The sequence below is a fragment of the Carassius auratus genome, chromosome 15 (genome assembly GCF_003368295.1).
Source record: "Carassius auratus strain Wakin chromosome 15, ASM336829v1, whole genome shotgun sequence".
NCBI lineage: Eukaryota > Metazoa > Chordata > Actinopteri > Cypriniformes > Cyprinidae > Carassius > Carassius auratus.
Genome location: NC_039257.1, coordinates 17,177,022 through 17,192,058, shown reverse-complemented (window position 1 = coordinate 17,192,058; position 15,037 = coordinate 17,177,022). Strand labels below are relative to the sequence as shown.

The 15,037-nt window shown below is 34.8% G+C and overlaps 1 protein-coding gene across 1 annotated transcript in view; it reads left to right on the top strand.

Moving 5' to 3' along the window:
• The window catches only part of LOC113115270 (1,4-alpha-glucan-branching enzyme-like), a 153,473-nt gene that overhangs the window by 104,834 nt on the left and 33,602 nt on the right, over nt 1-15,037 (top strand). Inside the window, exon 13 of the mRNA XM_026282725.1 lies at nt 10,912-11,096. Coding sequence (XP_026138510.1) covers nt 10,912-11,096 — 185 coding nt within the window. The remainder of the gene's footprint in view (nt 1-10,911; nt 11,097-15,037) is intronic.

Genomic DNA, 15,037 nt, shown 5'->3' with positions numbered 1-15,037 from the left:
CTTATTACTATTCTGCTACTTTTTAAATGTTTTCTAAGCCTATATTTTTTTTAAATTAGATTTTCAAGTTCATTTGTCTCCAGAATTCTCATTAATTTAATACAAAAACACTCTCATTGCTATAATACAAGAAAAAATAATAATTCAACAACAGATCAAATCAAGTACAACAACAGAATGAAAAAGAAAAAGAAAGAAAATTTTTATTTATTTTTACATTTTAATTAAATTTGTAACTTTTGTTTACTTAAAATCATATGTTTACTTTTTGTATTGTTATTATTACACCAGTGACATTTTTATAGTTTTTTCTCTTACTAGATTAGGCTACACTGTAAAAAAAAAAAAATAAATAATCTGTCACATTTTCGGGAGCTAAAAATAGACTGTGCCATAGACCAGCTCAAACCTGGTCTAAAGTCTGGTGCAATCTTTTTTCTTTGTTATTTAAAGAGCGTGTTAGTATAGGCGGGTCCACAATACTCGTACATGCTGCTTATTGAACACAGGGACGCACAGCAGCATTTAACAATGGAAAAAAGTTTTTTTTTATTTTTTTTTATCCTATGGTTCTCTAATCATAAATGCTACTGTAATTTGCCCCCTGACTAAGCATTTAAAGAATTTAGTAGAAGCACTTAAATAATCCTGTGAATGCACTTAAAGAATGCAGAATCGAATCGTTATAATCGAATCCAATCTAATTTAATTGTGAATCGAATCGAATTGAATCGTTCGAAATTTACAAAAATCGTTTTTGAATCGAATCGAAAACCTATGAATCATAATCGAATCGAATCGCTGCCTTGCCAAAGATTCACAGCCCTACTAACCATTTAACAGTTTTTTTACAGTGATCTGACAGTTTGGAAGGGGGTTTAATTGTGCTTAATTGTCATATGTGACAACACCAAAAAGCTTAATGTCATTTAAAATAATAAATTAGAATTGTTGATAAAATATGATGTGGACGTGTTCTTGACAGTTTTTGTGAAATGTAGCCATCATTAACAGAGAAGGAACATCTGGCTTTATAATGAAGGATGTGAAGTACACCTCTCTACACATCTGCTGTATGATTCCTGTTAAACTGAATAAACTCCAGATTTACATCCATGAGAGAAACGAATCCAAATCCTCCGGTAAACCCATGCAGCAAACAGATCGGATTCTTTAGATGAAGTTGACTTTCTGCTTTGTGAAGTTTGTGGAAGTTTGCAGACTGCCGTCATTGTGTTTATGTTTCTTTGGGGAAACTGGGAGGATATTTCACCTGCTGTGATTGTTATTGTTCTAATTCCCTTATGATTTTCCCATTTCCATATTTTCCGATTTTGAGACACAGCTGTATCCTGGGATTAGACAACATTTGTGATCATCAGCGCTCTTACTACACGGTTAGACAGTGGAGATTTTATTTTATTATTTAATTTTTCTTATTTTTTTTTCCAGTCAGGGTTGATGTCATTGATAACTTTTAATAGGCCTAATTTAAATGTTTTAATAAATTATTTAAATTAAATGAAAATTTAAGCTTATAAAACTTTAACTTAATACAAAATGCTGCCTTGGCACTGAACTTAATTAGTTTAGTACAACTTAATAAGTTTAAGTACCAGAACTGCTACAACTGAAATAAAAATAAAGAATAAAAATATTTATTGGCATAAAAATGACAATCACATGTAAAAATGACTTTTTTATTTTATTTTATACTTAGAATATTAATATTCTACAACTTTCAGTATATTAAATATTAACTATTAAATATACATTACATTAACGTAGTCATTTAGCAAACGTTTTTATTCAAAGCAACTTAAAAATGATGACATTCAAAGCAATCAAACCAAAAATGCTTAGTCTAATGCACTACACGTAAAGAATGTTTTATATATATATATATATATATATATATATATATATATATATATATATATATATATATATATATATATATATATATATATTCAAAAAGATTATGACACATGCCTATACTGGCTTAGAGCTTGGTTTAAAGTTTTGTGAGCATATATATCATTGGATCAGCAAACAGAGTGTGGTCTGAAGATGTCTAATCCTGACCTCAGGCCATCCTCATCGTCACTGCACATGTTCTTCCTCCCTGTTTGCTTATGCTTCGACACTTCTTTTACAGCTGCGTAATTTATTTCTTTAGAAAGCTCTGTCTGTTCCACCTCATCCTGGCATCCATTTTTATTTCCATCTTCCTGTCTCCTTGCTTCTCTCTGAATAAACAACTTACCTCATCACCATTGCTGTGCCTCTGTTCTCTTGCTTGTCAAAGTGCCTCCTCGGAATTCAATTACCCAACTGTTGTTTTATGATGTTGTCTTGTCAGCTGATGACGGATTCATTATCTCATCACTCTGCTTGACAAGACTGTCACAACGCTCTCTTTGCCTTTTATTCCACTGCTCATGCTTGTCCTGCAAATGTACTGGCTCGCTCTCGTCTCCAGTGCTGTCTGTGATCTCCACTGCCATCTGCTCCGTGGCTGAGCTCATCGTGCCCTCAGACTGCTGGAAAACACTGAAACCCCGCTGTTGTGATCCTGTCAAAGACTCCATTGTGTTTTGCAGCAGAGGCCACTTAACGTCTGATATGACTAAATATTTATGCACCGAGCGGCAGAATACGGTAGTCAGTTGTGTTTGTATTGCTAAATGCAGCTCTGATCACATGCACTTTTGTTTAAGATATATTTTGCTGCCAGTCACTAATGTTGGGACTGTCAACTTCTCTTAGGTTATGGAAGTTGCAGAAAAAAAAAAAGAGTCAGAAAAACAGTATTTATATATTCTTTTTAAATTATTATAATCACCACAGCATTAAAGTTACAATTTGTAAGATATTTGCAGTAAAATATCCTAAAACCACTAGGCTAGTTTTATATATTTTGTCCAGCTGATCCGTAACAATATCTCCAATGTCTTCAACTACTTGTAAATTATGAGAAAATTCCCATTCTAAACAGTGACACGGGCAATGCAGTCGCCTGTCAATGACGTTAGTTACCCTTTGTTAATGCCTTTACTGACGTAGAAGCCACATGACAACAGTGTCGTGGACAGACGCGGAAGTAGCTTCGCGACAAACTTCAACTAGAAAGAGATGCCTGTGAGATGTGCTTGTGTTTTACTCGACAGGTGAGTTGTTTTGATTCGTATCTTCACAGAAAACGTATGCTATCATAACGATCAACAAGATTAGTTTTGTGGGGCATACACGCCAAACGCGGGGCATTGCATCTCTATACCCGCACGAGAATGCATCTGATCCATAGTCTGATTGCGTCTTTGTATTGACTTTGTATGTAATCTACTCGCGCAAACCGTTGAACTCACGCGTTAAATCCATTACTTATCTTTCCGTCTGATTGATGGCCATCAGCGGTTGGGTAGAAGACAACAAATCCCATCATTCCACGCTCCTCCTTAGCGTCATCAAACCACGCCATTGTTATTGTTTTGGTAGTGCACCCTCTTGTGGCAGGTCCTACAACCTCTAACTATAACAACAACAACAACTTTGAAATAAGAGTGCAAGGTTTATCTGATAATCGAATGCATGAAAGTAGCATTCATGGCTTTAGCAAACAGATATCGGGCACATTTTCTTTCACTTTTTTTAAGATAGTAATCTTTAAATCGTAAATGTAAAAAGTTTTGTATGTTTTTTTTTCACCATTTCTAGTTTTTGCTACAATTTGAGTTTTTGAGTCTTAAGTTTATATTTAAAATTTAAAATTAATTACACAAAAAATAACGCGTTAATTAAGATTTTCGACAAATTTAGACGAATTTCCCGCATCTTTAATAACTTATTTTTGCACCGCGGAACATTTCTCACTGGATGAGTTTCGGCGGACCGATTATACTGGAGCACCAACTAGCGTTCGCATATAACTGCAGCAGCACATCGAGCCTCAAGTATCACCTCAACGCAAAACATATAGCAGCTAGCGTGGACTTTACACTTTATGTTGAACTATGTATTATTTTGTTGGTGCAACTGGCAGTTTATGTTGAACTCTTTATTGTTTTGGCCAAGGTTAAAGAGTGTTGAACCTCTGAAGCAACAGAGAGAGGTTTTCAATATTCTGAATGTACTTGACAGTATTGTGTTTTACTTAAAAAAAAAACAGTTTACAGAAGGTTCCAGCACCCTATAAGCTACCTGAATTTCAGAAATATACTATTTCTAAATTGTTTCTAAATATGCTATTGCTACACTTAATGGCAAAAATTGCACTGGTCTGCTAGACTTAAGCTTATGTATTCAGTCATTATTCAATGGTATACTATAAATCCATGTGAAAAAAAAATTACTTCTCACTGTTCTCAGGTCAAATATTTATATGCGATTAAATGCGATTAATTTCGTTTAATTAATTACAAAGCCTCTAATTAATTAGATTAATTTTTTTAATCGAGTCCCGGCCCTAATATATGTACTATACTAAGCAAGCTATGATGACTTTCACCTTGATATTTTATATAACCGACTGGTTGAGGCCAGCCTAACGGACAGCGACACTGAACCGAGCTCTCTTCTGCGAAGTTCTCCTCAAAGTCCCTCCTGCACCGGAAAGGACAAATAAAAATCGCAGTTTGAAACAAACAACAAGATGTGAAAGATCCCGATTCAGTACTCGCGGTGTTCTGGTGTTCAGGGCTCACGCAGAGAAAGGCGTCTCGAGACGCTAAAAATAAGCGTTTTCAAGTGTTTTGATCAAAACACTTGAACATCGAATTTACTTATTTTTGCTCTAGTGCCGACAAATACATACGAAATATGTCAAAATGTCCACCTTGGAAATTATGCTCGAAAAAACAGTCAGTTATTTCTTAAGTGAAAGTAAACAGTTGAGGAAAAAAATGGGATGTGTGTTATATTGGATGCGTTCATCCTAATTTAGCTACTGGCTGCTGTAATGTTAATACAAGAAAATGAAAATCACTCACTGCTCTTGACTACTTTGTATTTTTAACAGTCAAACCAAAAATTATTCAGACACCAGATATATTTTTTGATATATATAGCAAAACTGTAATAATGTGAGAAATGTTGAAGGTGTCTGAATAAATGTAGGTTTCATTGTATATTTCATTTTTACATTGAAGACTATCCAGTGCTTTTTTACATTTAATTATTTAGTTTCTGTACCTCGACACCTACAAACTTGAAAAAACCTTAAACATTGTGTAAATAGCACAAATAAATAAAAATGAACATACAACGAGCATACAAATTAGACAATTTCAAACAGGGCCCACTGGTACAACCTTCACCGTGTCCCCGCTTGTGCAATATGGAATTAGTTTGCAGCTTTTTCAAGCAGTTTGTGATGCATTTTGGAACCAGGAGATGTACATTTCTAATGCACCATCTAGCTTGATAAACCCCTTCTCAAAGACTTACTGTTTGTCAATTTTATTAGGGTAACACATATTCTGAATGCCGTCGGCAGAATTTGAATGAGCCATTTTAATCTAGATTAATCTAGATTAATTTCAAGATCACAGTGAGATTAATCTAGATTAATAAAAATAATCTATGCCCACCTCTAATATACACACACACACACACACACACACACACACACATATATATATATATATATATATATATATATATATATATATATATATATATACAGTCAGGTCCATAAATATTGGGACATCGACACAATTCTAATCTTTTTGGCTCTATACACCACCACAATGGATTTGAAATGAAACGAACAAGATGTGCTTTAACTGCAGACTTTCAGCTTTAATTTGAGGGTATTTACATCCAAATCAGGTGAACGGTGTAGGAATTACAACAGTTTGTATATGTACATCCCACTTTTTAAGGGACCAAAAGTAATGGGACAGATTAACAATCATAAATCAAACTTTCATTTTTTAATACTTGGTTGCAAATCCTTTGCAGTCAATTACAGCCTGAAGTCTGGAGATCAATTAGACATCAGCGTACGCTGGGTTTCATCCCCGGTGATGCTCTGCCAGGCCTCTACTGCAACTGTCTTCAGTTCCTGCTTGTTCTTGGGGCATTTTCCCTTCAGTTTTGTCTTAAGCAAGTGAAATGCATGCTCAATCGAATTTAGGTCAGGTGATTGACTTGGCCATTGCATAACATTCCACTTCTTTCCCTTAAAATTCTCTTTGGTTGCTTTCCAAACACCAAACTACCCGGAAGACCATGGAAAACAACTGTGGTGGATGATCGAAGAATTCTTTCCCTGGTGAAGAAAACCCCCTTCACAACAGTTGGCCAGATCAAGAACACTCTCCAAGAGGTAGGTGTATGTGTGTGTCAAAGTCAACAATCAAGAGAAGACTTCACCATGTGAACACAGAGGGTTCACCACAAGATGTAAACCATTGGTGAGTCTCTAAAACAGGAAGGCCAGATTAGAGTTTGCCAAACAACATCTAAATAAGCCTTCACAGTTCTGGAACAACATCCTATGGACAGATGAGACAAAGATCAACTTGTACCAGAGTGATGGAAAGAGAAGAGCATGGAGAAGGAAAGGAACTGCTCATGATCCAAATCATACCACCTCATCAGTGAAGCATGGTGGTGGTAGTGTCATGGCGTGGGCATGTATGGCTGCCAATGGAACTGGTTATCTTGTATTTATTGATGATGTGGCTGCTGACAAAAGCATTAGGATGAATTCTGAAGTGTTTCGGGCAATATTATCTGCTCATATTCAGCCAAATGCTTCAGAAATCATTGGTCAGCGCTTCACAGTGCAGATGGACAATGACCCGAAGCATACTGCGAAAGCAACCAAAGAGATTTTTAAGGGAAAGAAGTGGAATGTTATGCAATGGCCAAGTCAATCACCTGACCTAAATCCGATTGAGCATGCATTTCACTTGCTGAAGACAAAACTGAAGGGAAAATGCCCCAAGAACAAGCAGGAACTGAAGACAGTTGCAGTAGAGGCCTGGCAGAGCATCACCGGGGATGAAACCCAGCGTACGCTGATGTCTAATTGATCTCCAGACTTCAGGCTGTAATTGACTGCAAAGGATTTGCAACCAAGTATTAAAAAATGAAAGTTTGATTTATGATTGTTAATCTGTCCCATTACTTTTGGTCCCTTAAAAAGTGGGATGTACATATACAAACTGTTGTAATTCCTACACCGTTCACTTGATTTGCATGTAAATACCCTCAAATTAAAGCTGAAAGTCTGCAGTTAAAGCACATCTTGTTCGTTTCATTTCAAATCCATTGTGGTGGTGTATAGAGCCAAAAAGATTAGAATTGTGTCGATGTCCCAATATTTATGGACCTGACTGTATATATATATATATATACACACACACACACACACACACACACACACACACACACACACACACACACACACACACACACACACACACATATATATATATATATATATATATATATATATATATATATATATATATATATATATATATATATAAATTACCAGGCTTCCAGATAAATTGCATATTCTTTGCATTCAACCACAAATTTGAAAATTAAAGGAAGGAAATCTTTACATCTTTAAAATGTGGTTTCACCAAGAAGTAAAGAATATGGGTTTAAATATATTTTAAAGAAAATGTTATAAAATATAATATTATTTATTGTTGTGTAGTGGATTTAAAAAAAAAAAGTTATATAACAGTTTTATTGCAAAATATATACAAAGTTTTATACAATGTAATATAGGCCTTTACTTAAATCTGAAGGAAAATCTAGGCAATTTCTCGAATGTTTTAGTGCAATAAGAGACATAAAAAGTGGTACATCAAAAGTCAATCCTTTCTATTCATGTTACTTAACCCTCAGACAAGGTCATTTTGCATTTCATAATGCATTATTCAGTCCTATCTTTTTGTCTCCCAGTTCATTATGCATGTGTGTTTGTGGTGTTTCTCTCTGTTCTTTCAGAAATGTTATAAGTAAAGGGTCTGCGGATTCATTTAGCATTCATTCGTTTGTAAGAAAAGAAACTAAAAAAACATGCTCTGGGAATAGATCTCGAAGCCGTACACTTCTCTTGTCTTGGTTTGATAATGGCAGAGTTTGAAGTGAACATTCGCTGCAGGAGGTGCTTTGAGAGGGAAAGGTTGGTACAGGGTGAGGGCAGGTTACTCGACGACTCTTTGCTCTAAGTCTTTGTTCAGAGAGAATTCTTCACTTAAATTTGGTACTTTTTCGGAGGTGACCTTTTGAAATATTAGAATTTCCAATTACGTTTTTTAAATGTGGATATCAGGAAGAAAAGGATACGGCCATATCACTGTCAAACTAACAAGTTTTTTGGAGGAAAAGGTATTTGTGAAGTATAAAGTCTCTACTTGTACTTAATACTGTTTTGTGGGTGGGGTGGGGGGAGGAGTCAGGTATACACTATATTAATGGGAAAAAAATATAAATCTTACAGAATAAAGTCTTTGAAAACTAATAAAAAATGGCAGTTGTTTTGTGTTTAGGGTAAAGGGATAGAAATTACAGTTTGTACAGTTTAAAGCCATTATGCCTATGGAATTTCACCATAAAACATAGAAATGTGTGTTTTTTTGTTTGTTTTTTTTGCTTACCAAGGCCATTTTAATAATAAAAAATACAGTAAAAGCAATAATATTGAGAAAATGTTGTTACAATGTAAAATAACCGTATCTAATAATGTAATATATTCTTGTGATACAAAGCTGAATTTTCAACATCATTACTGCAGTATTCACGGTCACATGATCCAGAAATCCTGGAATTGCCATTCTCTCATGAACGTGCGTATCACGGTAAGCGGCAGCAAGAGATTACAGTTTGTAAAGTTTTTAGATTGGATATTTTTTTTATTTATTTATCAGATTACAACATAAACAAAACAATACAATCATTGCACATAAAACAGAATCAGAGTATACAAATATAGTACATACATCAAAACTGAAACAAAGTCATAGCACATGAAATCGAAAAATTTGTGTTGACAGTGGGTAAAAAAATTATATTGTGAGTCAAAGGGTTCATGATGGATCAAAAAAAAAAAATTCCAGGTCTCTAAAAAGATGTGGATTTTTTATTAATTTTTTTTACGCTGTATGTTAAATATTCCATGTGTAGTGTGTTGTTTATAATACGTTTAAATAATTCAGATATAGGTGGTTGTTCTTTTTTCCAATTCAGTAATATACATTCTTAGATACATAAAATATATATTCTTAGATACATAAGAAATCAGACCTATCCTTTTTATAAATACAGAGTCTAATGTTTCATTTAAGTCCACCCCAAAAATATATGTTAAAGGAGTCTTGTGATATGTTTTCCCCAGGGTCATCAGAGAGAACTCATGTACAGAATCCCAAAACTCATTTAATTCTTCACAGTTCCAAAAAATATGAAGATTGGATTTTTTTTCTTAAAAATTGCTTCACTTCAGAAGGCCTTTATTAACTCCTGGAGCCATATGGAGTATTTTAATGATAGTTTTATGCACTTTATTTTGCTTTAAAATCTCGGCATCCATTCACTGGCATTATAAAGCTCGGAAGAGCCAGGACATTTTTTTAAATACAACACTGATTGTATTTGTCTGAAAGAAAAAAGTCTTATGAAGAGTTCATTTCCAAAAAAAAAAAAAAAAAAAAAAAACGATAAACGGCAAAAAAATAATTGACTGCCTGTATCATTCTTCACATATAGCGCAGTCTGAACCATAAACATGTTTTGTAAAAAAAAAAAAAGCTGATATTGACCACTTTCAAGTCATCGTGAGTTCAAGTTTTACTGCAGAAGCTGACAAGTGCCCTTGTTTTTTTTTTGTGAACAGAAGCTGATATTCAGGTCAGGTGACAAGGCCGCTAGTCATTTCAAAAATACGCACTAGCTAAGAAGAGTTTCTTCAAATCTGACTAAAAGTAATCAAGGATGGATTATTTTGATGAAATTTGGGTCATCGGATGCCCATTTTCCACAAGTAAATATGATTCTTAAGGGTCTTAATGAAAAGCCTGTAACATATTTTGGTAAAAAAAAAATCAATTCTACTGTAATACAACACCCTTTTTACCATGTCAATATCAGTTCTGCAGATATCAGCCGGTTTGGTTGCAATTTGCTTTAAATGCTAATGAGCTCTGCTGACTCCGCCCCTCTCCTCCGTGGTGTGACGAACCGTGCTCTGAGAGACTGTTTACTTTACTGCATTTAGCTGCAAAACTTGCTAACTAGCACGCTATTAGGAAGGCGATTGCAAAGATTCATAAAAATCTGTAGAAAAGCTGGATCAGGAATGATTCACGCGAACATAGATTGCGTCTTCAGTGTATCAGATGTCGGGAGTAGATGACGACTGCTATGTTCATTAATACATCCAACAACAGAAGACCTCAATCGCTTAGGAGCCGTTCTTTTCTACATCCCTGCTCCAGTATAGAAACAATTGCAGTCAGACTGGTACAACTTAATCAGGGCAGGTTAAAGTTAATACACCAGTGTCAATCAACAATCGTGGGAGGGGCCTGGGTCCGTGTGACATCACACAGACAAGAAACTGAGATCGGCCTGATTTGAAAAAGGGGTATTATTTTTAGGGAATTAATAAGAAGCAGTGGGCGGATTTATATTATTATAGGGGTAGATGTGTACCCACACTGCCATCAAACATTTATGTTCAAACAACATGTAAAAGTGAATTTGGCAACCGATGACCCCTTTAAAAGGTTGAACTTTTGACTTTGACAGCAAAATATTCAAAGGGGCGGTGGCCACAAGGAAACTCAAAAATATTGTAGTTCTGTCAGACACTCAAACTAACTTGATCAACTATAACTAGCTTTTGAAGCAGTCGGTAAGAAACTTCTCTATTGTGTTTAATTGCAGGCAATGAGTTTGGTCATCCGGAATGGCTGGATTTTCCCAGAGTCGGCAACAATGAGAGTTATCATTACGCCCGCCGGCAGTTCAACCTCGTGGACATGGATCACCTGCGTTACCGGCAACTGTACACTTTCGACCGAGACATGAACCTCACGGAGGACAAGTACGGCTGGATAGCTGCTCCCCCGGTGAGATTAAAAGACCTGGTCTTTCTTCCCAGTTCCAGTAAATATTACTTTCTGTTCTTCCTTTATCAGTCCATCTCTGTGCGTATCACCAGATTCTGGCTTGCTTTTTATCATCTTCCATGTTCTCAATCCACCGTCTCTCTCTCATTCTATCTAACTGTCTTTATGTGCAGCATAAAGTCTTTTTTTTTCATCACCAGAACATCTGTCATTTCACTTTAACAACTATCAGTCCCTAACCAGCCCTGCAATCTCATTACTCAGGCACTTTTTATACAAATGTTCACCATATCGAAGATTCATATATGAATTGTTAGCTGAGGAAAACAATCCAGCTCATTGATGTGATTCAAATGCCGCGTTTCCACTGAAATTACATGGAACAATTGTACCAGGAACGTTTTTCCCCAGGAACTATTTCCCCCCCAGACCAGTTGCTTTCTGTGTTTCCACCGAGGTCTAAAGTATCGGGAAGATTAGGCAAAACGTCTGGTGACGTAGCTCTGTGCGCGTTCCTCAATACAAAGTACGCACATTTCATACTTGCATCATCGGTAGATTGGATTGGATTGCTCATTCGTCTCGGAAGTGTGATGTTCGCAGTGACGCAAATCCGGTAATTCTGCAAACAGCAGCGTACTTAATAACATCATTCAGCTTGCCTTGGCTACTGCAATTTTCCTCCCTGTATATTTACAATAAAATGAAAAAGGATATCAAATACCACTGCCTCCTTTCGTTTTCATTTAAACATAATAACAGCTGCATAAATGTACTTAGTTCAGGGAAATATGTATATATACAGCCATTACAATGAAACGAAATATTATATCAATTGCCTCTTTTTATTTTAACATATAGATAAATTGAATACAGACCAAACCTGTTAGATTTACCCAAAATAAATTACATTTTATGTTTAACCACTAAAGAGACATCAGAGCCAGCAGCACATATCAGAAGTACTAGCTGAAGTGAGACTGCTTTAGGTGGATACATAAGGACTGAGCTCCCGCTGATCGCATGGAGGCCACCGTCTCTGAAATCGGCTAAACACATTTTTAAATGGGTGCTGTCTTTATAAATAAACCACAGATTTGAGTTTTAAACAGCTACATTCTCACCTGAAATACTTTTAAAATTACATTTAATGACACAATAACAGTAATATTTTGAAAATGATCCGAATAAATGTTGGTTCAAATCACAATGCGTTTACGTGGTCATGACATGGCTGTACTTTGAAAGAGTGTGAATTTTGATGTTTATCTCTAAAACAGAACACAATGATGTGTAAATTTCTAAATACAGAAATATATATATATATATATATATATATATATATATATATATATATATATATATATATATATATATATATATATATATATATATATATATATATATACAGGTGCATCTCAAAAAATCGGAATATCATGGAAAAGTTATTTATTTTTGTAATTTAATTCACAAAAGCACACAATCTTATATTTTAGATTCATTGCACACAAACTGAAATATTTAAAAAATAATTACTTATTTTTTTTTATTTTCCTAAGCTATAAGTTATAACCATCAAAATTAGAAAAAATTAAAATAAACTCTTAAAATATTTAAGTTTGTGTGCAATAAATCTAGATTAGAAGTTTGCTTTGTTTAATTAAATTACAAAAATTAAAAAAAAAAATAAAAGTGAGTTTGAGTTTGTTCCCATTGTACACTTTGATTTTCTATGATATATGTGAACTCAAATCTGAAGACTGGCTTATTTTATTATTATTATTATTATTATTATTATTATTATTATTATTATTATTTTAATGTTCATCTAGTAATCTATGTATATTTACTTATTTGCTTTTTACTATATTTTATATATTTGCTATTATTTAATTATCAAAAATGTTAAAGTTATAGTTAAAGACAACGCTGGTGTCCTTCCCCATAGAGTTTCATTGTCTGTTCCTCGCAGGTGTGATTGAGTCAGTCTGACCGGCAGCAAGGTGATCTTGCAAATGCAGGGAATTGGCAGAGATTAGATGGCAGACTGTGTAAATGATTCACTGAAGATGATTCACTTCCTCCTGTGATCTGCAGCCCATTTTACACCTGCCTCACCCTGTCTCACTTTGACGTTGCCACATTGTTTTAGATGAGGTCTGTGATAGAATAGGTGAGAATTATAATTTTTTTTTTTTTTTTCAAAGCTCAAATCAGATTTGACATTCTGTGGTGCACCAATGCATAAATGATAGAAAATAGCTTTTAAAATATCCAAAAAATTAATACAGGAAAATTAATAAAAAGCAATGCTAAATTAATAATAATAAAAAAAACTCACCCTCATGAAAATGAATTCTCCTCCTTATGAAAACCCTATAAGTTTTATTTCATCCGAGGAGCACAAGAATGAGAGATGAGAGGATGTGTATAACTGTCAAGTCACATAAAAGTATCATAGCAGTAATCCGTATAAAACTTGGGAGCTGTTTTTTTTAAATCTTCTGAAGTCATATGATAGCTTTGTGTGAGGAAAGAGACTGAAGTTTAAGTTTGTAGTTCAATAAAAATCCCCATTTCACCAAAATCTGGTGCTTTAATGATACGCGAGAACATCTTATGCCTCAACACTACACGAGAACAAAAAGAAAGAGATGAAATTGCGCAAAAACCTCATTGATTCTTACGTCTATGTGACAGATCTGAATGTGGGTATGTAAATGAAATTAAAGGAACTGTACCTGTTATTATACCTCCACACACCTGGTTATATATAGATCTTAAATTATAATATGACACATCAGTTAAATAAGTTAAAATCGGTTAAATAAGTAAGCTAACAGTTCTCCTCTGACCAGATGAAACCAGCAGTTCAATTCCAGGCTGCAGCAAAGTCACATTGTGCAGAGAACTCATCTGGTTCATTTGGTCTTCTTGTCCCGTTGGCCATCTAAGAGATAAGGTCTTCACTGGGGATCTGTCTCTGGGGCTCTGAATCTCTAGGTGCTGATCCAACATCTGGGCTGGATATGTACTGGATCCGGGTGACTGCAGTGACCCTCTGATCTGGAAACAGACTGGATCTGGTGGCTACGGTGACCTTTGAATTAGAGAGAAACAGACTAATATTAGCGTAGATGCCATTCTTCTAATGATGTAGCAAGTACATTGGGAGTTATAGGAAGTGTTTCCAGTTCTGGTTGTCCTAATTAATGCAACCTAAAAATCCTTTAATGCATTTGGATATTAGAAATGTGTTAGTGTGTTATGTGTAAAACAGATTAAAGAGATGGGTCAATAATCTAGATTAAGTAACATCTGAAACAAACAATGTTAGGTAGGTTATTCCAGAGTTTTAGCGCTAAATAGGAAAAGGATCTGTCGCCCACAGTTGATTTTGAAAGTCTAGGTATTATCAAACTGACAGAGTTTTAAGAACACAGTGGACATGGAGGACTATAATGGAATAAGAGTTTACTCAAATACTGAGGTGCCAAACCACTCGGGGCTTTATAAAGCCGCGTTTCCAGCGCTGGAACTTTACCCAGGAACTAGGGACTTTGGGCTGGTACTTGGTGTGTTTCTACCACAGGAACCATGATCTAAATAAAGTTCTGGGGGAAAAAATGACCCTCAGAAAGTCCCTGCTGGCGAGGTAGTACTTTTTAAAAGTTGTGGCACTTTGCGACAAGTTTATTTGTTTCACTAATTCCATTCAAAAAGTTAAACTTGTATATTATATTCATTCATTACACACAGACTGATATATTTCAAATGTTTATTTCTTTACATTTTGATGATTATAACGGACAACTAAGGAAAATCCTAAATTCAGTATCTCAGAAAATTTGAATATTACTTAAGACCAAAACAAAGAAAGGATTTTTAGAAATCTTGGCCAACTAAAAAGTATAAAAATGAAAAGTATGAGCATGTACAGC